The 24,317-nt window shown below is 34.1% G+C and overlaps 1 protein-coding gene across 25 annotated transcripts in view; it reads left to right on the top strand.

Moving 5' to 3' along the window:
- The window catches only part of DTNA (dystrobrevin alpha), a 472,577-nt gene extending 449,752 nt beyond the window's left edge, over nucleotides 1-22,825 (top strand). For 15 of the 25 annotated variants that reach the window (XM_031946436.1, XM_031946432.1, XM_031946435.1 and 12 more), the window contains 5 exons: nucleotides 2,113-2,272; nucleotides 5,853-5,942; nucleotides 7,561-7,729; nucleotides 9,455-9,587; nucleotides 19,669-22,825. In XM_031946436.1, the coding sequence (XP_031802296.1) occupies nucleotides 2,113-2,272; nucleotides 5,853-5,942; nucleotides 7,561-7,729; nucleotides 9,455-9,587; nucleotides 19,669-19,809 (693 nt within the window). In that variant the 3' untranslated portion in view covers nucleotides 19,810-22,825. Of the gene's footprint in view, nucleotides 1-2,112; nucleotides 2,273-5,852; nucleotides 5,943-7,560; nucleotides 7,730-9,454; nucleotides 9,588-12,871; nucleotides 12,920-19,668 lie in introns of all 25 variants that reach the window. The other 10 variants (XM_031946442.1, XM_031946443.1, XM_031946447.1 and 7 more) reach the window with 1 other exon arrangement.
- The last annotated feature ends 1,492 nt before the right edge of the window (nucleotides 22,826-24,317 follow it).

Raw genomic sequence — 24,317 nt, 5'->3', positions numbered from 1 at the left:
TAAATGAGCATTTAGGTTGCACAATATACATCACAATAGTTAAAGATCTCAGGTCAGGGAGAGAATTTCTTCACCAGGTGTTTCCAACAGTAAGGAAATCACAAATTTGACCCTCATAATGATATACTTGCCACTTTTACTCCTGAAGTGTAACCCCTTGGGTAATATTTATAGGGAACTTTTATATCAAGGGATAGAGAAGTCCCTCAAGGCAAAGGGAATGCTGAAGGAAAGGAGAAGCAGATTCTACAAAAATGCAATTGCTCACTCTATTCCTTCTCCAAAAGTCCCTCCACTAAGGATATTATAATAATGGCAGACTGGTCACCAGCAATGCTTCTGATGCTATCATAACAACCGAATTAAACCCCTTGACACCCGAATCCCCTTATATGGAGCAAAGAAAACCAATAAAAGTCCTTTCTTCTATATGGGTAAAACAAAACCCTCTGAAGTGATTGGAAACCCTGTATAGTTCAGTTGGCAAATCATTTGCTCTGTGCCATCTTGAGAATTCTTGTTTTATTTATACTGGATTTTCTCAATGTATAGATCACATCTTTATATATGTTGCTGAACTCTAGGGAACTGATGGCCTGGAATTTTACAAGATTGATGTTATACAATTTGTCTGCATCATGCTATTTAATCCATAACAAAAACTGAAATTGAATGTACCCAAGCAGGAAAATACTTATCCACATCTACCATCTACAAATGTTGTAGATACTACTTATCTACCTTACCTAGTGAATATCTCCAGTACTGGTGGATAATGAACACCTGAATTTTAGCATAAATGACTCTCAAGATAGGAAACATCCATATTGCTCTTTGCTGGAAATTTATTCAACATCTAATTTATTTTTTTGTACTTGGGAGACCTAGTGTATCTTCTTTTTTTAGTATTATTATTTTTAAATTTGTTATCTTGCACTAAATACAAAATAAAAAAAAAACAGAATAGAAAAAAGATAGCCAGAAGAACATCAGGAAGGATTCAAAATATGTAACAATAAACCATTGTATCTTTTTTATTCAGATATGACTGACTAGTTTTGTTCACTAGTCATTTAAAACAATCAAACTGTTTCCCAAAGTCCTTATTATCCAGTTTAAGGTTTGTCACTATTCTTCAACTATTTTCTGCTCACTATGTGACTATCTCAGAATTATTTCTTTGACTATTTCTTTATTCCCCTTCTTCATTCTCCAAGTAGCTTACTTACTCACTCAACTCATGTAGCTCACAACCCAAGTCTTAACAGAAAATTCATCCTCTGGAGAGAACTCTTTTCTTGGCTAGCTTATTAAACCCTAGGAAAGCTGTGATCCTTTCTTCTATTTTTAAATCTATTTTTGGCATTTCTAAAATATGCCTTGGAGGAAGGGAAAGGAGATTTCTTCTGAGGAGTCAGTGTCCAATGATTAAACCAGAGATTAAGAGCCACAGCTGAAAGAGATCTCAAAAACCATCTAGTCCAAATGTCCTTATTTTATAGGAAAGGAAACTGAGGCTCAGGGAAGACCTGCTGAAAATCACACAAGCTATCAAAGATAGGATTTGAACCCATGTCCTTTGACTTCAGAGCCACTGCTCCTTTCTACTATACCAGGCTAGCTCTGAATATTGGAGAAGGCAATTCTACATTTTAACAAACTTTAAAAGGGATCAAGCAGGTGACCTATTTCACTTAGTGGGTATAATATTTAATTCCTCCCAAAGTGGATATAAAATGTTTTATCTTCTTATGATGATTTAAGATTAAGTAGATTAATTAATTTTATTTATTTATTTTAATTAATTTAATTAATTTAACATGAGATTATACATTTAGAGCTGAAAAGGACTTTAGAGGCTAAAGAATGTAATAGTTTCACTTTATAGTTGAATAAAAGGTAAGAGAAATAATGTGATTTATCCAGCATCATAGACATAGTAAGTTCCTGAGATAGGATTTCAACCCTGACTCAAAGTCCAGTGCCTAATCTATTATATCATGCTGTCTCTCTGTCTAATAATTCTTATTTATTGGAAATTACAGAGAAATTATAGATGCCATACAGTCTTTTAATGTAAAAATAAATTAACAACTTGTATTGTCCTTCCAGACACAAGGGGCAGGATCTCCACGTTCTTCTCCAAGCCACACGATAAGCAGGCCTATTCCTATGCCCATCAGATCAGCCTCTGCCTGCTCCACCCCAACTCATACACCTCAGGACTCTCTGACAGGGGTAGGAGGAGATGTACAAGAAGCCTTTGCACAAAGTAAGTGACCTGATTTTGGATCTTGCTTGGACTGCTAGAGACCAATTCACTTAAATGCTGCAATATGGTCTAATCCAGAGGTTCCTAATTTCTTTGTAGTATTGCCCCTTTGCAAGTTAGACAAAACACACGGTCCCCTTCTCAGAATTTGATGCTTTTAAATGCATACAATAAAATACATAGGATTGCCAAGAATATCAATTACAGTGAAATGTGGTGATCAAAATGTTTTTTAAAACTAAATTCACTGATGCTAAGTGAAGTGAGTAGAACCAAGAGACCATTGTGCTTAGCAACAGTAAGATTATGTGATGATCAATTCTGTTGGATGTGGCTCTTTTCAATATTGAGGTGATTCGGGTCAGTTCTAATAGACTTGTGATAGAGAGAGCTTTCTGCATCCAGAGAGAGGACTTGTGGGGATTGAATGTGGATCACAACATAGTGTTTTCACCTGTTATTGTTTGTTTGTTTTTTGTTTTTGTACTCTTTTTTTTTTTTTTTCTTTTTGATCTGATTTTTCTTGTGTAACGTGATTAATGGGAAAATATGTAAGGAAGAATTGCATGTGTTTAACATATATTGGATTATTTGCTATCTGGGGGAAGGGGAAAAGGAAGGAGAAAATTTGGAACATGTGTGAATGTTGAAAACTATCTTTGCAAAAATTTTGAAAATAAAAAGCTGTTATTTAAAAAAAAAATCTAAGTTCACGATATCTAGAGTAAAACTGATCTAAACTTATGAGAGCTTTGCAATATAATATGGCATATTCTACTTTCTTGCCCTAAATTGATTATAGATAATTCTTCTTCCTTTCTGCTACATCCTCCATAAGTGGACATCTTTTGGTACTATAGTGGAAACCTTTGATTTCTCAGATATTCTGATAAAACATAAGATGTCAAGTTAGTAGCATTCAGTCAGTCAGTCAATATTCCTTTATTCGGTACTTACTATGCACCATGCACTGTGCTAAGCTCTGGAGATAGAAAGAAAAACAAAATCACAGACCTTGTCCTAGTTCACAATCTAATGAGAGACAACATGCAAAAAATTGTACTTATAAGATATATGCAATATAATGGAAAGTAATCTGAAAATGAAGGCACCAGTTAGGGATAAAAGAAAAGGTACAAATGCCTTCAAAGAAATAAGAAAAATGTCGTACTTCTTATTTACTTCATTATATAACCATTCTTAGGGCAGCTAAGTTGCACAGTGGATAGAACCCTAGGCCTAAAGTCAAAAAGACCTAAGTTCAAATGTGACCTTTACATTTACTAGCTATAGGATCCAAAGCAAGTCACTTCACCCTGTTTCCTTAGTTTCCTTATCTGTAAAAAGAGAAGGAGAAAGAAGTGGCAAATTACTCCAGTATCTTTGTCAAGAAAATCCCTAAGAGTCAGACACAATTGAACAATATAACCATTCTTATTCAAAGCTATTCTCAGTGAACTTAGTGGTTTGTTTGTTTTTTTTTTTTAATTTAGTTAACTTTCCTATCCTGCTCCAAAGTCAACATTCTAGGGTATGAGAACAGTTTATTAAGTTCTTCATTTCTTACTCATCGCTGATAACTAACTAAAGACTGACATGATTCAGTTTGCAGATAGCACAGCAGCTTAATTATTTATTTTCTGCATAGGGGAGTGAGTTTAAGACTCCTGAGATGGACAAGTAGAGGTTTATTGTGATGTATAGATGCCTAAGTTTTTCCCTCTTCTCACAGAACTTTATTAAATGAAGTGAACTTCAGAAACAGCTTTACCTCTTTTCTCAATAATTGATATGAGGATAGTCATGATAAAAGCATCTGATGAACTCACACCTTTCTTAGCACTTTTTTAAAGGGCTAAAAGTATGAAAGTAGTCTATGAAACAAAGTGCAGAGTCCTGACATAATTGTGTGCTTCTTAATGCAAAAACAAGTAGAAATATTTTATGATATAGAAGAAATTTACTTTCGCTTCCTCTTTTCCAGTGCTATTTTTACAGAAATTTAAATCATTTATCATCCAGATTTAGCTTGTTAGCCATACCTATTAATTTTGACTAACAAGTATGTTATATTGCAGTTAACAACTAGTCATGTGATAGAAAAAGCTATATTTTATAGTAAGTTTAATTCTTAGCTTACCAAAAGAACTTCATTCATAAGTCCAGGTGAGTATATTTTTCCCATAGAATTCATATTTAAATCATGAGGTTCTAAGATTATATAATAGCCAGAATTTATAGAATGCTTTAAAGTACTTTACAAATATTATTTCAATGATGCTCACAACAGCCCTGGGATGTGGGTGCTATTATTATCCCTATTTTACAGATGGCGAAAGTGAGACTGAGAGCAGTGAAGTGATTTGCCCAGAATCACCCTCCTAATAATCTAAAGTGAGATTTGAGCTCAGATTTTCCTGACTCCATTTAGTGTTCTATCTATTGCACCTCTTAGCTTCCTTCCACAAGTGCTTTTTTAACTTCTAGAGTGCCTTTGAAACACAATAGTAATAGCAATCCATAGTGTTAGTACAGCATTAATGTTAATTCAGTATTAATAGTACTATTGAACATAGCCTTAATGGAGATTTTTTTTTTTAATGTGAAGATGTATTCAGAGTTCCAACACCACTGGAAATTGATATTTGGTAGGGCCAGAAGCAGGAAATAGTCTGAGTGAAATGTTGATCTACAAAGCAATGAGTCTTCACCATGCTGAGTGCCATATAGCCAGCTGATTGATTTGGCACTTCTGCCCTGGGATGTTTTAGCCAAGATACTTAAGGAGATATTGAGAACAATCCTGGTGTTTTGGAAATTTGGTCATGACATTCTATCTCTTCTTGGGAGGTCATGGTCTTCAGAAAGTACAAATAAGTAGCAAAGTGATATTCGTTATATCTGTGTGCATCATCTAGCAGTTAAGGCCCTTGTCTTTGGTTTCCTAGGCACATCCCTCCCTTGTCTATCCATTGTGCACATGAGTTCAGATTGCTTTCCTTTGGGATATAGAGTTGGTGGAGTTTTAGTATTGCAATGGATAAAATGTTATGTTTCCAAACTCATGCACTCTGCTGCCTTGGAGTTAATATACCTCCAAACAAAGGAAAGAACTGTGATGAAAAGATGTTCCCAGCAGGGTCAGTGTATACTTTACCCTAAGAACACACTTTCTAAGCCACTCCCATGCTTTAAAAATATGGTCTTACCAGTAGCTGTGAAACCTCTGGGTGATAAGGACCTCGATAACATATTCTGATAGAAATGGGAATGGGAAAGGAAGAGGGAAAGGGGAAATGGGAACACAGATACTGCAACTATTTGTGTGGGTGATTTGTTTAAAAGTTGTATAATCAGAAGTCAGAGACTGTCAAATTACTAGTATACATGGTATTTGGAAAAATGAAGCTGTTTGTCCTAAGTAACCCAGGCTTTTTTCTCCAATAATAGCTATTCCTTCAGGATGTTGGAGGAGTCTGTTCATTTTACTAGCTCTGTGGGGGTGGAAGGTTGTTTGTTTTTTTAAAAAAATGGAAATAGTTAAAAATCATGTGTTTTATGTTATGTTTTTCTACTTAAGGTACAAGGAGAAATTTGAGGAATGACTTGCTTGTGGCTGCAGATTCCATCACTAATACCATGTCCTCTCTGGTGAAGGAGCTAAATTCAGGTGAGACTCTAAATTTTACCATGTCATCATCATTAAATAATAATGACACATAAATTAAATAATTAATAATAATCAAATTGAATGAAAAATAATAAAAGGAGAAAATGTATATTTTGTCTTGATTCATAGGGTCATTGCAAAAGCAATAGCAAACTTGAGTTTTCAAAATTTATGTGTCATTCAAGACAAATTTTCCAGAGCCAGAATCTGTCACAAGATCATATATTTAGAGCTGGGAGAGACCGGAAATCAGTTCTAACCCCTTCATTTTAAAGATAAGAAGACTGAATGATAGAGGAATTATTTACCCAACATCACACAGGTCATCAAGGGTAGAGTCAGAATTCAAACTCAGTCCTCTATCTCCAATTTCAGCTTCCTTTCCATTGTAGCACACTATTTCCTTCCTTTTCTTTTGTTCTTCACTTCTCATCTAATATAAAATGGTTTTAATTATGGTAAGAATATCAACTTACTAAGAATTAACAATTTCACCTTAATCCTTCTTATTTTTCCCATTTGTTCCATACATATTAGTGATAACTCCAGATTCTTCAATAAATTGCTTTTGTGGTCTTTTTTTTTTTTAATTTATTTATAAATAAAGAGTTCATTGATATTCGGATGCCTGTATCATAACATAAAACATAAACTCATAATATAATAATATAATATCATAATATAAAACATAAAACACCAAAGTTTGGAGTGAGAGGGACACTATCAGAAATTTAATTTTATTACTTTTATCATTATAAATTTAACATTAAAATCCACATTTTATTAATTAAATAGCATTAGAACTTCTAAATATCCTAGGCTTTTGTGTCTTTCACATTTACTATTCTTATTGAGGCATTTAGTTTAAATTTAATAGAATGTTTAATTTAAAAACAGAGACACACAAAATTATATAGAAGGACCTAATATAAAATGAGTATGGGAACTGGATTGAAGCTAGCTTTCTTTTATAACTTAGCTTGTGCAGTGACAGAAACAAATAGATGAAGGATCCATAATTTTATTAACGTAAGGGATTTTCCTTCACTAATGCGGTTGTCAGCTATTCTTATCAAATAAAAAGAAGGAAACAAGCAAGAAACAATTCTGTCCAGGCATTTTGCTAAGTAATTGATTTGCGAATATTTTGCTAGATCCTCACAACAATCCTGATTTAGGTACAATTTTTATCCCCATTTTTGTAATTGAGGAACTAAGGCAGTGACTTGCCCAGAGCCATACAGCAAGGAAGTAACAAAAATTGGCTTTAAATTGGCAAATGGCATTTTAAGCAACATGTATGTTACAAAATGTTAAAAAGTATAGGATCATGCTATTATATCAGGTTTAAGTTTTAAAGTTCAAAATTACATTCAATGCAGTATTTGTTGGGGAGGAGAAAGCTTCTAAAATTTATGTAAATTGTAGCAGACCAAAAGAAAAAATCCCACCTTTTTTTCAGTATATAGAATAAAATCCTATATACAACCTCTGATTTTTATATTTATTCATTGATTTAGATAAATATTAAAACTGTTTACAATGCCAGTAGAAAAAGGAATTTTCTAAAAATCAAAGCTAATTGTTGTGTTGCTTTATCTCTTAATTATTCCTATAGAGGTGGGGAGTGAGACTGAGAGTAATGTGGATTCTGAATTTGGGCGGACCCAATTTGATGACCTAGTTCCATCACCCACTTCTGAAAAGGCTTTCCTTGCACAAATCCATGCCAGAAAACCTGGTTATCTTCACAGTGGAGCCGCCACTGGGACCATGCGCAGTGATATGTAAGTATCTACCCTTTTTTGTGTGTGTTCCTCTAAAGTTAAAAAAATAAGATAGAATATAATAAAAGATTGTGAATAGATGGAGAAAATGTCAGGTGTTTGGAGATAGAGATGTTCCTTCAATTTTGAAAATGGATGGCATCAATGGTCTAGCCCTCATAGAGAGAAAGAACTGAGGTGCATTTAAATGCATCAGAATTAGAAAGTAAGACATTAATATTAGAAGGAATAGCTATGATTAGGGAAAAAAAAAACTTGAGCAGGGTCTGTTGTCATTATAAAAAATTTCTAGGAAAGGAAACAAATGGAGAAGTTTATATAGGCTCCCAAAGAAGAAACTTAGCTTCTTTGAAGAACCAAAGGAGAAAGTAACCAGATGAAATTATTGGCATTCATCAAAAGTGATGCACAAAAAACCATTTATAAAGGATCTGCCTTGGGGAACTCACAATATGAAATTCCTTCCACCAATACAGAGCTTGACGTATCTATGGATAAGTTGATAAGTCATTGGAAGGTGCTGGAAATACAGAGAACTTAAGTGACTTTCTCTAGAGTCACACAGCCAGAAGGGGTGGAATGTCCAAGTTAAAAATCAGCCTCCTCTATTCACTGTTTATATTACTCTGCAAAAAATGTTAGCCTAAAATTATCATCACTCTTTATTTAAAATTCAAATATTAGTAAGCAGAATATAAAACAGAGGGTAAAAATATAATAGTTATAATTATCCTTTGCTCTGGGATTCCTTGTTTTGTGTGTTTATTTTTTGGAATGAGTTAAGAATGAATTAAACCTTGTTGTTTAATAAACATTTGTTTTATTTCACATAATGAAATATTGGTATATTATTGATTATTTACATTTTTCTTTAGACTAAGGCTTAAACTACCCAGTGTACTGAATAGCCTTGATTTTTGTCTATCATAAAAAAAAAAAAAAAAACTACATAAAAACCTCAGGATCTTGAATACAAGAAAATATTATTTTAGAAGATATTTTATTAGTTATGAAAGTAAATATAAAACTCCAAGGACACAAAGATGGAAGTAGATAGAACTAAGGAAGAAATTGTTGCTAAAAATAATAATCCCTGAAGTTTCTAGAGCTCTTAACATATATTTCACTTAATCCATCCAACAACCCTGTAAGCTACATAGTATGAATGTTAACGTTATCCCTCCCACATTGCAACTTTCCCCTTCCCAGGTTAGCATAAGAAATTAAATGGGAATTTTGGGGGAGTCTTGCAGAAGCAAAGGTCAACAGATATCACAAAAAAGTTTAAAAACTCAGAAATACACAAAATATATGTGTAGTATTACATAATAGCATATTTTATCTTTTAATAGAATAATAATTCAGACTCTTCTCTGGTACAAAGACTAAAAAATTTTATGCAAATTTCCAAAGAGTTGCAGCATCTCTGACCCCAGCAACGTGGAAGGGATGATTCATTGTTCTCATTTTACAGATGTGAAAACTGATGCCTATAAAGTTGAAGTGATTTCCTCAAAATCACAAAGCTTAAATTTCAGAGTTAAGATATGAAGTCAGGTTTCATTTGAGTCCAAACTAAATTCTCTTCTCATTAAACCATGCTCCATCTCAAGAAAACACACATCTGCTATGAATTTTTTACCCATGTTTTCCCTTAGTTCCAGTCAATTTCTCTTTGTGCCCAAGATCCATTTGTTCCAATTAATTTTATTGTTGCATTCTCAGGGTTACAGAAGATGGGGACCCCTATGTGAGAACTGAAGATGAAAATTATGAAAATGACTCTGTCCGTCAGTTGGAAAATGAGCTCAAGATGGAAGAATACCTGAAACAGAAACTACAGGACGAAGCCTACCAGGTATACCAATCAGATTCATGTTCCTTAGTCCTCTCTTTATTAGTTTACATCAGGGCTTCTTAAACTTTTTCTATTCACAACCTCTGTTCACCAGAGAAATTTTTATATGATCCCAGATACATAGGTACAAATAAAACATTTACCAATAATAAATCATAAAGAAATTTATTTTAAAACAATTCTTTGGTATACATATAATTTAACCATTTATTAAAGATGAAAGTAAATTTGCATACTAATGGATGGATTGCTTGTTTACTTTTACATAAAGATTAAATCTTGGTGGAATATTTGATACTTTTCAGTGCTGCCAAATATTTTAATACCCCCACATTCAGTTACATAACCCCATATGGGGTCACAACCCACAGTTTTAAAAACTCTGGTCTACATTACAATTATTTTTATAGGTGGGATCCTTTGTAGAACTAAGAAAATTCATTCATTCCTACTTTCCTAGGGATTAAGATAGGCATATTTTCAACAACAAATCAGATCATTGACAGGCAGTCAGGTACTTACTAATACTATAACACTAATCATGCAAATTAATTCTATTAATTACTCAAAAATACTTTATTTGAAACTCTAGAATGTCAGAAAGTCTAAGATTGGGTGAAACATGTTGTCTTTATTATATGCAAACTTTGGCAGAAATTTCATTTCTTTCTAGTTCTTATAGTACTAAGATTTCATCTTTCTACTATTATTTCATCATATTTATTAGAAACAGATTTTTAGGGGAAATAAAAGATATATTTCCCAAAATACTTTAAAACTCCTACAGGATTTAAATACTTATCTTAATTATATTTGAATAATTATATTAGTTATCACATGAGAAAAAGCAGTAAAAGTAAGTTAAAACTATCTGTATCCACTTTTATAAGAAAAATAGAGACAATCTATTTATGGATTCATTCTAAACATAAATGACTGAGGCAGTTAGGTGATACAGTGGATAGAGGACCAGCCTTGGAGTAAGTTCACATCTAGACTCAGACACTTATTAGCTATGTGATCCTGGGCAAATCACAGCTCCAATTTCCTCTACCCCACCAAAAAATAAAAATAAAAAGACAGATGACAGTACAATATTCTACTGAGAAAAATTCTGGGAAAATTGAAAGATCAAAATACAGAAGTAGATATAGCAAGCCTTCAGAAATACTAGAAATATACTTGTCCCTTAAAGTTTCTTAGGTGGGGAAATTAAAAAAAAAGGTAGAGGACAATAAAAGTGCTCAAAATCTGACTGCACTAATAACTTGAAGAAACTAAGGACATTGAGCCCGACAAAGAAAAGGCTTACTAGGATCTTGGGATTCCAGCTTTTGGGAAAGTTTTCATATGAAAAAGGATTACATGTATTCTCCATAGCCCCAGAGGAAAACTCAGCAGTAGTGGGTGGTAGATAACAGGGATTTGGGTTCAATATAGGAAAGAATTAAGGGGCAAAATGGCCTAGTAGATGGAGAATTGCCCTCAGAAAGAGGAATAACTAAGTTTAAGATCCCACACATACTATGACCCCTGCAGGAGCCCTTTAACCTCTCAGTTACCCAAACAAAATTTTAAAACTTTAAATTACATAAGAAGTACCAATCCAATTTATCAGAGGGACCTGGCTCATTAGGAATTCTCTGTATCAATGACCTCCCAGGTATGATTTTTTTAAATGGGAGAAAAAATGATCACATGACTAGAAAATGATTCTTTTCTTTTCTTTCTTTCTTTCTTTCTTTCTTTCTTTCTTTCTTTCTTTCTTTCTTTCTTTCTTTCTTCCTTCCTTCCTTCCTTCCTTCCTTCCTTCCTTCCTTCCTTCCTTCCTTCCTTCCTTCCTTCCTTTCTTTTTCTTTTTTTAAAAGTAGACCAAAGGAGAAAAAAAAGTGACCTGTTATTTGACTTTCTCATATGACATGCTAAATTAAAATTTGAAACATTCTCCCTAGAGGACTATAGAGCAAAGGGAAATATTACCCTTCCCCCAACCAAAGAAAAGAAGAAAAGGTTTCTCAGCTCCTATAATTCATCTGGGCAATGACTTGATAAAAGCAAAGGCAATTAAAATCATTCTATTATACTTTTATAACCACAGAATACCAAAATCTTAGATCTTGGCTCCATCTTTGCTATGACCTTTGTATCTTTTTTATCTTAGTATTTTAACTCTTGACATTTCATTAATTTTTTTCAGTTGAGTCTCAAAAGTACCTTGGGAAGGCTCTGCTTTCACAGACAACTAACATGTTGGCCCAGTTGTTTAAAAATATTAATCTCTCTCTCTCTCTTTTTTGTATCTATATATCTATCTATAAATATCTGTATATAAATTGAGATAATATATAAAATATATTTATGTGTGAATTTTCATATGTATATTGATATTTATGTGTAAATATGTTGCATAGTTTATGTAAACATTTATTTATAAATATTAGATATACATATTTATAAGTACATAAACATTTATGTATAAATATTTATAATACACAAAATGCTACAGAAACTTGCATAAAGCTGCTAAAATCCCGATCAATGAAGATTTCTTTTTCCCTAGTTATTCACTACATTCCAGAGCAGGGAAGAACTATGTCACTTTGCTTGGAATCATGCCATTAGAAAGTCACAGGGAATTTTGACTGATGATATCCCCACATGTTTCTCATTTGGCTCTATTTCATGTACATAGAAAGATACGGTAAAATTATCAATGCCCTGGTTCATGTTTTTCTAGGCTCCTCAGCATGGCCTCCCTCTTGGAGCTGTTATTTCTGGCTTTGGGTAACACCGGGAACTGTGTCTACAGGAATTCCATGAGTTAGGGGGAGGTCACCCTTCTGCGGTTCTCTACAGAACATTGGATCTGATTTTTTTTTTTTTTTTTTAATGAATCAGGAATTATGCTGGTGGGTAAGATTTGTGGAGGAAATATTCAGAGCTTTAGTCTTCTCTCTGAGATGAAGAAACCTTTTTTGAGCATTAACCTGTTTTCACATTGCTTTCTCCTGGATGCCCAGATACCACAATGGCAGGCAGAAATAAATTGTCAAAACCACCAAAAAAAAAAAAAGCATCTGAAAGAATTTAAGATGATTTTCTGTGAACATACAGATGTCTGATTATGTGAATGCTCCAGTCACCATTCCCTCTTCTCCTCCCCTCCCCATACCCTCACTCTTGCAATCTTTGTGTGCTTGGCTTTCATCCAAATAATTCACCAGCTTGGCTGCCTCTCTGACTTATGTGTCACCTCTCTTGTTTTATATCCTTTTTCACCACAGGTCAGCTTGCAAGGTTGAGTGCATATCCTTCTATCACTTTCCTCTCAAGTAAGTATCCTCTTAATTCAGGAGATAGAATGGCTACTTATCACTGAATTCTGATAACTTTGGAGCTCAACTTCACAATCACTTTTTTGTTTGTTTGTTTTTTAAAGTTTGCATGTAACAAGATGCCCTCCTTCCCTGTCGACATCCAGCAATCATAGCTGTTTATAGAGTATTTCTATAGAGTGCTAGCCAGCATCTCCAGAACCTGAATTTTTTTATCTGATTCATTAGGATACTTGGAAGGATTCCTTCTGTTTGCCGATAATGTTCCAGGAATCAGCCCTCGGCATTCACTCAGTTCATGAAACAACAATATCTTTACTTTACATGTTATCCAGTCTTTATAAAACTAGATTAGAAGAGTTCTTAACTTTTTTTTTTTTTTTTTTTTTTGGTGTCATGGACCCCTTTGGTAATCTGGTGGTAAAGCTTATAGATCCCTTCTCAGAATCACTTTTTTGAATACATAAAATATATAGCATTACAAAGGAAAGCAATCACATTGAAATATAATCGTCAAAATATTTTTAAAAGAAAGCTCATGAATACTGGGCTGAGAAAGTCATACTGCAGAGAGATATGCTAGAATAGCATGGTCTTCATCAACTTTATGATTTAATCAGAGAATTAAACATTCCATCTTTTACTACCTCTCCTAGATTTGGGAAGGCTGTGAAGGTGAAGCCCTTGGTTTGGGAGGTATTAAGCTGGAAGCAGTTAGGAGGCTTAGTGAATAGAATCCTAGACTTAGAGTCAAAAAGACTTGAGTTCAAATGTGGCCTCAGATACTTCCTAGCTGTGTGTCTGTACAAGTCATTTAATCTCTGTTTACCTTAATTCACTGGAGAAGGAAATGGCAAACTACCCCAATCTTCTTTGCCAAGAAAACCCCATGAACAATGTTGACATGGTATGTTGTCCACACAACTGAACAACAATAAAGCTAGAAAAGCTTCATATCCATCCCAAGGATGGTCTGTGTGTTTCCACTGTCAGAGAATCAGCCTAATTTTAGGAATTCTCAGTATGAGAAGTTTTGCCTCAAAGTGATCATCCAGCTTTTGTTTGGTTTTTTTTTCTTTTTTAGTCAACAAAACTGAGGGAAATCCCTCACCCAAAGCTCACAAAGATTGTGTTCAGAATCAGAAGTCCTCTACTTCTTTAAAGTAATTTTAAAAATCATTAAAAATCATTAATTAATTAAAGAAATTTACACATTAAAGAAATCAAAGATAACTGAAGTATTTTATTCTTATGTGGGTTTATTTTATATCCTGAAACTTTGATAAAGTTGTTAATTGCTTCTAATAGTTTTTTAGCTGATTCTCTAGGATTCTCTAAATATACCATCATATCATCTGCAAAAAAGTGATTGTTTTGTTTCTTCATTCTCTACTCTAATTCCTTCAATATCTTTTTTTTTTCTCTTATTGCTAGAGCTAACATTTCTAGTACAATATTGAATAATAGTGGTGATAATGGGCATTCTTGTTTCACCTCTGATCTTACTGGGAATGCTTCTAGCTTTATCCACATTCCAAATAAGACTTGCTGATAGTTTTAGATAAATGCTACTTATCATTTTAAGCAGTTTTAAAAGTCACTTCAAGGATATCATGATACAATAGAGAGAACTCTTGATTTCAAGTCAAAGAACCCAGATAAAAATGCAGGGCGTATTCCCTAATGCCTATGTGATTTTGGGCAAGGTTTTTTTGTTTTGTTTTATCTCTGTGGGCCTCAGATTTTTCATCTATACTAACAGTTTACATAACAGTTTCAGCTTACAGAGGGCTCTACATTTATTAATTTGATCCTCACAACAGCCCCAGTGAGATAGATGCTATTATTATTTCATTTTACAGATAAGGAAACTGAGATTGAGTGGTCAATTAATAATAATGATAATGATAATACATAGCATTTGTATAGTACTCTCATGTTTGTAATGTGCATTTAAAAATCTCATTTCATCTTCATAACAACCTTAAAAGATAAATGCTGTTATTATAATCTATTTTATAGATGAGGAAGCTGAGACTGAGACCAATTAATTCATAACAATAGCATGTATGTAACACCTTATGGTTTGCAAAGTGCTTTACAAATTTTATTTACTTTTAACTTCACACCAACCCTGGGATAAAAGTGCGAATCTCCTGGTTTTGCATATGGGGAAACTGAGGCACATTGCTGTTGCCTTTCATTTTTGAAGGTGACCAAAATGACATCACTATGTTAGAATCAAATTACACTATATCGAACTGTGGCTGATCAGACCAATACAAGCTCAGAATGCTCTGCTACAGTTGAACACAAATAGTTTAAATGAACATTTGGAGAGGCTTGTCTAATTGTGCATATTTCATGTTTCCTTTGGTTAATCCAATTCTGCTTTACTGGAAGAGACAGTCCTTTCTCTGATGAGAGCACACCTAGCTGGGCAGTCCTGTATCAGTTATCTCCCATATCATACAATTGATACTGAAGTTCTTAAGAGATACCTTGAGAGTATCTTTGTATCACTTTTGCTAACCACCTTAAGAGCGCTTGCCCTGTATGACTTCTACATGAATTATTTTTTTGGAAAGCATACATTTGGCTTTCGAACAATATGGCCAGCCCAATGGAGTTGGTTTTGCAGATGGGGAAACTGAGGCAGATACAGGTTAAAGTAACTTGCCCAGAGTCACACAGTCAGCAAATGAAGGTTTAATCTTCCTGATTCCAAGCTCAGCTCTTTATCCAATGTATCCCTAGTTAGGGGTTTAAGAAGTGTCTGAGGCACATTTTTGAACTCAGATCTTCTGATTCTGATTCCTATACTTCATCCATTGTACCAACTCTGTACAGTCTGTAAACTGAGGGCTTTGGAATCAATGATTTCAGAGACTTCTTTTACTTTTAAGGGTAACACAGGGTCATATAGCTAGGAAGTGTTAAGTGTCTGAGGCCAGATTTTAATTCAGATCCTTTTGAGTCCAGGACTAGTGCTCTATCCACTGTGCCACCTAGCTGCCCCTGCTTAATTTGTTTAATTGAATGTGCTAAATTATTTTATTGTCCAGAGCTGTGATTTCATGATGTGGCAGTTCCCACCATCCTTGCCAACTGACAACAAGATAATGAAAGTTTAAATGACTTGTTTATTGTCATTTATCTAGTATTAGTCACTACGCCCTACTGTTTCTTGAATTATTACAATCCTTCAATATAGTTTTGTTATGCAATAGTCAGTAAATATTTATTAAGCATCTACTATATTCCAGACACTGTGGTGATCACTAGAAATTCACAGAAAGACAAAAAATAGTTCCTTTAAGGGGCTTATATCCTAAAGGTGAAAGACAAGACATAAGAAACACTGAAAGGAGGGGAGGAGAGAGTAGTGAGCAGAGGGTGCATGATGAAGAAGTCCTAAAGAATATAGCCTGATAAAAAATGAACAGATTTTTGTTTTAATTTATAATCTGGGGAATTGTTTATTTTTAAATTGGCTCAGTTCCCTATGTATTTGAGAAATGAGACCTTCACCAGAGAAACTTGCTATAAATTTTGTTACCCCAGTTTTATGTTTCCTTCTAATTTTGGCTACATTGATTTTGTGCAAAACATTTTTAATTTTATGCAATCAAAATTAACCATTTTCTCCATGTGGCCTCTTTGTCTCTTGTTTGGCCATAAACTCTTCCCTTATTCATAAATCTGACTGGTACATTTTTCCATGTTCCCCTAATCTATTTATGATAGCACCCTTATATATAAATCATGTACCCATTTTGGTATGTAGAATCTGATATCTGATATGAGATGTTGGTATTTAGTATGAGATTATTGATCTATGTCTGGTTTATGCCAAACTACTTTTCAAGTTTTCCCATTAATTTTTATCAAATAGTGAGTCCTTGCTCCAAATGCATGGGTTTCTCAAACAGTGAATTACTATAGTCATTTACAATTGTGTATTTTATATCAAATCTATTCCACTGATTTACCACCTTATCTCTTAGCCAGTTCCAGATTGTTTTCATAATTATCACTTTGTAATATAGTATAAAATCTGGTACTACTAGATCACCCTCCTTCACACTCCCACACTTATTCCTTTAATATTCTTGATGTTTTATTCTTTCAGATTAATTTTGTGATTTTTTTTCCAAGTTGTATAAAATAATTCTTTGGTAGTTTGGTATGACACTGAATAAGTAAATTACTTTAATAGAATTACCATTTTTGTTATATTGGCTCAGCCTACCCACAAACAATTAATATTTTTCCAATTGTTTCAATACATCTTTGTGTGAAAAATGTTTTGTAATTGTGTTCATATGGTCCATTTTGCCTTTAATAAGTAGATTCCCAAGTATTTTATATTGTTTGCAGTTATTTTAATGGAATTTTTATTTCTAGCTCTTCTTGCTAGATTTTTTGTTTGATTTGTTGATAATGTGTAGAAATGTTGCTGATTTGTATGAGTTTGTCTTATAACTTTTATATCTTTATAGTTTTATATCTTACAACTGTGATAAAGTTGTTAAATGTTTCAAGTATTTTTTAATTGATCTCTAGAGTTCTATAGTTTTGTTTCTTCATTGTCTACTCTAATTCTTTCAATTTCTTTTGCTTTTGCTTTTATTATGCTAAAACTAAGCTTTTTTAGTACACTATTGAATAATAGTGGTGATAATGGACACTCTTCTCTCATCCCTGTTCTAGCTTGTCCCCATAACATATAATGCATGTTTTTGCTTATGGTTTAAAACGCCATGCACAGCCAGAGAAATATGGAGACTGAAGGCAGATTGCAGCATACAGTTTTTGCCTTATTGCTTTCATATTTTTTTCCCTTTTCTTCTGTTTCTCTTTATACAATTTGATTAATGTGGAAATATCTAGTGTTTTTAGTAGGAATGGATATTGTATTTTTTTTCAAAAACTTCTTCTGTATCAAAAGTCACATGACATTTGTGAGTTTTGTTATTGATGCAGTTAATCATGATAGTGGTTCCTAATGTGAAACCAGTCCTATATTTCTGGTATAAATCCTAGCTGCTCACATGTGATCTTTGTGACATATTATTGTAATCTCCTTGCCACTATTTTATTTAAACTTTTTGCATCAATATTCATTAGGAAAGTTGGCCTATAGTTTTCTTTTTTTCTGGTTTTGTTCTTCTTGGTTTAAGTATCAAAAGTATATTTGGATCATAAAAGGAATTTGGTTTATGCCAAACTTTACCTATTTCTTCAAGGAGTTGACATAGAATTAGAATCAATTGTTCCTTAAATATTTGATACAATTCACTTGTACATTCATGTGATACTAGAGATTTTTTTTCTTAGGGAGCTCATTTATGACTTGTTCAATTTCTTTTCTAAGATAGGGTTATTTAAATATTCTCTTTCTTCTGTTAATACTGTTATAAATATATGTGTTTGAGTTAGGTTATCAGTTTTACTGCCATATTATTGGACAAAAATAGCTTCTAATAATTGCTTTATTTCATTTCCTTTTAACTACTTTAATGACATCTTCATTAGTGATAGTATTGACCCATTTCACTTTTTGATTTTTTTGGTTTTCTTCTTTAAATGGAGGTTCTAGGAGGAACTCATTACCCTTCACTCAGAGAGAGGAGGCCTAAGAAGAGAGGGTCATGATAAAGTGATCTTGCTGGATGAAAAAATTCCTAGGACACAATGAAGTCTAGAGAAACAGAGGCCACTGTGGGGCAGAGTTGGGGTGGGAGGAGAGGAGGAAAGGACGTAGAAGGGGAGAATAGAGAATAAGGGTTTTAAAAAATAACCTAAATAAGAGACCACAAAGAAAACATAGAGAGAAGGGATAAACAATGGCTTGGATATTGGTAAAAAGTCCCCTAAGTTTCTGTGGGACACATGGCACAGAGAAACTACAGAACCTATAATTAGTTGTGGTAGCATCAAACAAGGAAAATTTAGAGTTAGAAATCATAGATGACCTTGATTTAATATATTACTAGCTACACATTTGTACTTTTCAAAATAAAATTCTGGTTTGGGGAAAACAATACTACATAGCATGTGTCTACACACTTGAGAAAAAAAAAAAAAAAAAGGCAGACAAGACCCTAAAGAAATCAATCAGTAGGCCTCAAAGAACATCCTTTAATGCTCTTACTTTTTTTTTTCTATTCCTTTTTTTTTAAAGGTGTTTAGCAGAATCCATATTTGCTGCTATTATGGCCTCTTAGCTCAGTTGTTTTGAGTGCTTTGTTAATGAATTAAATTTATCTCTGTAATAGTTAGTTACAACTTCTACCATCATCACTGTCTGCCACATCCTAAAATCACAAGAGGGACCAAGTAAGAAAATGCAATTGGAAAAGTCACCATAACTAGAAAGACAAATCAAAACTTAGCTTTACTAATACAAGCCAAATCGCCTTTTTATGTAAAATACATTAATGTTGTCTGTGTTCTAATTTTTTTAATATTTTTTTTCCACTTTACCTTTAGAGACTCATAAAGGTAACACTTCAATCACTAAGATTCTTAGGCTCTTTCAACAAAGAAGGGAATAGAAAAATAGTCTATTGTCTTGCATATAAAGAAAAGAGCAATCCGTACCTATGAGACTGTTTTTGCAAGGAGGAAGGGGAACATTAGTCCTAAATCAGAAAAAAAAAAAACAAAAAAACAAAAAAAAAAAAAAAAAAAAAAAACATGCTCCGTTAAAAAAAAAAAATTTACATGTACCTTTTCCCTAGGCAAGTTACAGTCAGACAGATGATGAAAGTTATGTGAAAACGGATGACAATGGGAGCTGTATCCAATCAGAGGAAGAAGACAACATCCTGGCCACCAACACTGAAGAATGGAGTCAGCATGTAGAACAGCTCCTGACATGAAACCCCAACCCCTGACATTGTCTGCCTGCTGAATGTAGCACTGCTAATCTTTGTTATAAGAATTGTAGTTTGTAGGTGTGTGTTTTGAGAAAAAAAAAAAAAAGACTTTTGTTTAAAGTTAACTTAATCAGCTGCATCTTCTGTCATATGGCTCATCCCTGATGACAAACCCAGGCTAAACACAGCGCTGCTGTCACAAGCAATGGCAGTATTAACAAAACATTTTAAAACTTTGCACATGACGTTGAACCTGTTCAGTTTACAATGATGATATTAATACTGTTTATAGCTAGGAGTTTGATTTCTGAGTACTTTGAGATTTTAGTAGAACAATTTACTATACACTGTACACTTTTTTTTTTTCCCACAAGCAATTGTAAAAAGCAACCTCTTGCAGTTATTTATTAGCCCCAAAGGATTCTATTCCTGGCTGCAGTGTCTGCTTGGAATCCAGAAGCCAAGCAGGTGATATGGTCTATAGCTTGATTGAAAGTTTTTGTTTAACAAGAAAAAGAGAAAGAAAGGAAGGAAGGAAGGAAGGAAGGAAGGAAGGAAGGAAGGAAGGAAGGAAGGAAGGAAGGAAGGAAGGAAGGAAGGAAGGAAGGAAGGAAGGAAGGAAGAAAAAAGACAAGAAAGAAAGCAAGAAAGAAAGACAGAAAGAAAGACAGACAGACAGACAGAAAGAAAGAAAAAAAGAAAGAAAGAAAGAAAGAAAGAAGAAAAAATGATCTGTACCAAATGCAGCAGGATTCTCTAGGCTAATATATAACTTGGGGTTGTTTTCTTTCAAGATACTCTAATAAATCAGCCATAGAATTTAGTGTAAATATTTTTTCCAAATAGATACCATATACAAAAAGGCAACATTCAAATTATATAGAATCTAGTTTTTAAATCAGCACAGATCTTCTTAAAACTGTGAACTATGTTTTGAAATACTCGTTACTAAAGCTGTTTATAAACCACAGGTGCCATAAGATTCCCCAAACCAACTAACTCCCTTATGCTCTTCCATGCTCTCATTTCATTGTTGTTTGGGCTTTCAGAAGCATGTCTTCAACACCTCTCCTTTGCTCAGTCTCATCTGTTCCCTATCAGGTTGTTTGGAGGCCTTCAGCTTTAAATGTACAGGCTTAAAGTGCGCTTGCTAGTGTTGTCTATCCTATTTTTTTGAATGTTTGTTATTGTTGTGTTTTGTTTTCTTTTTTTTTTGGGGGGGGTGATTTTGTTTTGGTTTGGTTTGATTTGTTTTTTGCCTTAGTAGGCCACGAGATATGCTTAGTACAGGCTACAGCAGTAGAAGAGGAGACTGGACCATTTGGAGGGCAACAAAAAGAGAATTTAGAATGCAATGGGGATTATGGCAAGGAGAGGAGAAGCTGGGTTCAGACCTTCGTGGAACTCCTTTGGATAGATGGAAGGGAAAATATGTTCTTTGGGTCTTTCAGAATCATTGTTTTTTTTGTTTTTTTTTTTTTTTTTTAATGAACATTTTGGATTAGTTGCCCTAAAAGTAGGAGGTATTCTAATCTTTTCTCTTTCTTCCCTAAAACTTGAGAAAGGAAATGATGGAACTACATAAATATAATTTTCTTTTATGGAATCAATTTGGAGACATCCTATAAATTCTGAAAAGATTTCTTAGTTATCCCCTCCTTTGTTCTCTGATTACTCAGGCCCAGGTTCAATGACTATCTTGCAACTTAGGCTCCCAAAGTCTTGGTCACCACCCACATGTGGTGAGAGGGGAAAGCTGCCCAATATAGAACACATGTCTGGTCAGATATTTTTCAGCTCAATTGCCAGAGGGCTAGAAGGCTTTCATCCCTGTGAAGTTGATCTGAAGCCTGTCTCAGGATTATCCTTATGGAATTAAACAGAAATCAGAGGCCATGCTTATCTGACATTGTTCATAGGGAATTCTGTGCTAAGAGGAGTACTAAATACCACTGGCACCCCAGTCAGCATTGGAATGTGGCCCAGAATTTTTTCTCATTGGGTGTGGTTTTTCTTTTTTTTTCTCTTCCACAAATCATTTAAATGACGCTTGGAATATCAGATCCTTGAGAGAATGGATCATTTTATTCTTGGTCTTGGCAAGCCCCATCTCCGGCACATAGTAGGCACTTAATAAATGCTTGCTTTTTCTTTTCTTTTCCTTTCTACAAATCATTTTTATGACCCTTAAAATTTAAGCTCCTTGAGAGAAAGAATTGTTTTATTCTTGGTTTTGGTAGCCCCATTTCCTAGCATAGTGCCTGGCACATAGTTGGCACTTATCAAATGCTTGCTGTTTGGGTGACATCAACCAAACCTTCCATAAAGGCAAGCTGTACCCAATGACAGCATAAACCTCTCTTCCCCCCACTAGCCAGGAAGAGCGACCACTGGTGCCTCATGCTCAAGCAGAAATCACTCTCAGCTTTGAATTGCAGCCAAGTAGTTTCTGAATACAGAGTCCCACATGGCCAATATTGCATCTGCAGGGATCTTAGGCAGCTGACAGAGCTGCCAAAACATGTCACCATTTTTTTTTCACATTGAAAAGCTGGTTTACAATTTAAGACATTATAAGGATATAGCATCAGGCTCTCCCTTGGGCAGAGGGATTGGGGTACCACCCACCCTTCATCAGACAGATGCGAAAGAATCAAGCTACTGCAATGCCTTCTTTGGGACTCATTTTCAGAGTAGCTAACCACCTGACATTCCTCTCAGCTCCATAACAGCCCTGCAGACCAGATCCAGACACTCAACTCCTGCCGCTGAAAAAAGGTGGCATTTTGTTTTGTTTTGTTTTGTTTTTTTGGCTCTCCAGGTTTACATTTTGAGTATTTTCTTAATGAAAAGCCCAGCAGGTCCGCCGTCTGTCCATTTGATAAAATTATATCTTGTGGTGGTTGTTTCTTGTTCATTCAACAAAGAATTACACACTCATGGCCCAATGTTAGCATTTTATTGCAGTGTGAACACACGGCCAAACCCCCAAGACATGGCACCTAGGACATGAGAGGGATAGACTAATTAGGATCCAGAGTACTGTTGCAGTTGGTTAGGGTGGGGGATGGAAAAAACTGATGCAGAGAGTCCAAAGGGATGTTCAAAGGTGAAGAGTCTCTTGAATGATCTCCCGCAAGGTGGTGAAGGTTCATCTGTATGTAGGCCAGTGAACTGAATTGCATTGAAAGAGTGTGGCCTTTGTTGTGATATAATATGTATTTTCTTATATGCATGAGCCAAACTGTTGCATCTTAATTTAGCACAGGTGTCTGCCTTTATTTTGATCATCTTTGTCCGCCTCTTTTGAGTTCTTGGCTGTTACTTGTAGATAGATCTTGTAAATAATGCAACCTCAGGTTGTGATGATCATCTTGGTTCAATTCAGCGCAAGGAGCCACAAACAGCAACTCCACTGTGTCCTCAGCAGAAAGGGCATTTTTACTTTTGAACCAAAAATAAATTATACATATATATATATATATATATATATATAAAGAGTTACATCTTGAGGCTACTAACTGTAAGACTTTTTAATTATGACTACTGTAATTTGAAACCATTTGAAACAAAAGATACAGAGACACTAAAGATTTCACAATATTCATTGGTATTGTAACAAAACTACTATTGTATGGGTTTTTTTGTATTGCTGTTAAGTATTGTTTTGTGTGTGTGTTGGAACCTACTGGGGACATGTTATATTTTGAAGTGATTAAACTATTTAATTGTGTGTCTATATTTTGGAATGGAATTATTTCTTCATTAAAAAAAGGTTTTTAAAAATACTATTTCATGTGGTCTTTTTTCTTCATTTGCCATGATGGATTTTTTCTCACCTAAATTCACAAAAAAATTAGTCTAAACACAAAGGAAAGGAGTACTGTGATGCTTAGAACCCAGAATCTAAGATTATGCATCTGGAGGTAAAAAAGACCTTAGAAGGCATCTAGAAAAATTCTTTCTTTTTTAAAATAAAGAAGCAAACACACGGAGTGTGAATTGCATAAAATAATACAGGTAGTGACCATTGGAGAGAAGATTTATCCCAGGACCTTTAACTGTAGACTTTGGTGGCCTAAATTCCATTATTTACAGTAAATGTGGACAAGATATCTTTTTCCTTTTTCTGCCTCAGAGATTCTCCATTGTTTTTATGGTGAAAAGATGCCTTACTCACCTAAAACCTCAACAGAAGTCAAAAGAATGTGGACAGAAAATGGGACATAGTATATGAGGAGTGGGGAAAAGAGGAGAGAAATAGAGTAAAAGAAGAGGGAAAGTTCTGACAAGAAAATTCTACCAGTAATATAGGAAGGGGAAAGAGGAGAAGCATGTGGTTACAGACCAATGAGCATGATTCATTTTTTTAAACTATTCTTTACTTTTAATATTTTTTTTAATTAAGTTCCAAAATTCTCTCCTTCCTCCACCCTTTGAGAAGATAAGTAATATGATATCAATTAATCATATGAATCATGCAAAACATATTTCCATATTAACCATGTTGC

The sequence above is a fragment of the Sarcophilus harrisii genome, chromosome 1 (genome assembly GCF_902635505.1).
Source record: "Sarcophilus harrisii chromosome 1, mSarHar1.11, whole genome shotgun sequence".
In the NCBI taxonomy this organism is placed as follows: Eukaryota; Metazoa; Chordata; class Mammalia; order Dasyuromorphia; family Dasyuridae; genus Sarcophilus; species Sarcophilus harrisii.
Note: the sequence above shows the minus strand (reverse complement) of the source record. Positions and strands in the feature narration are given on the sequence as shown.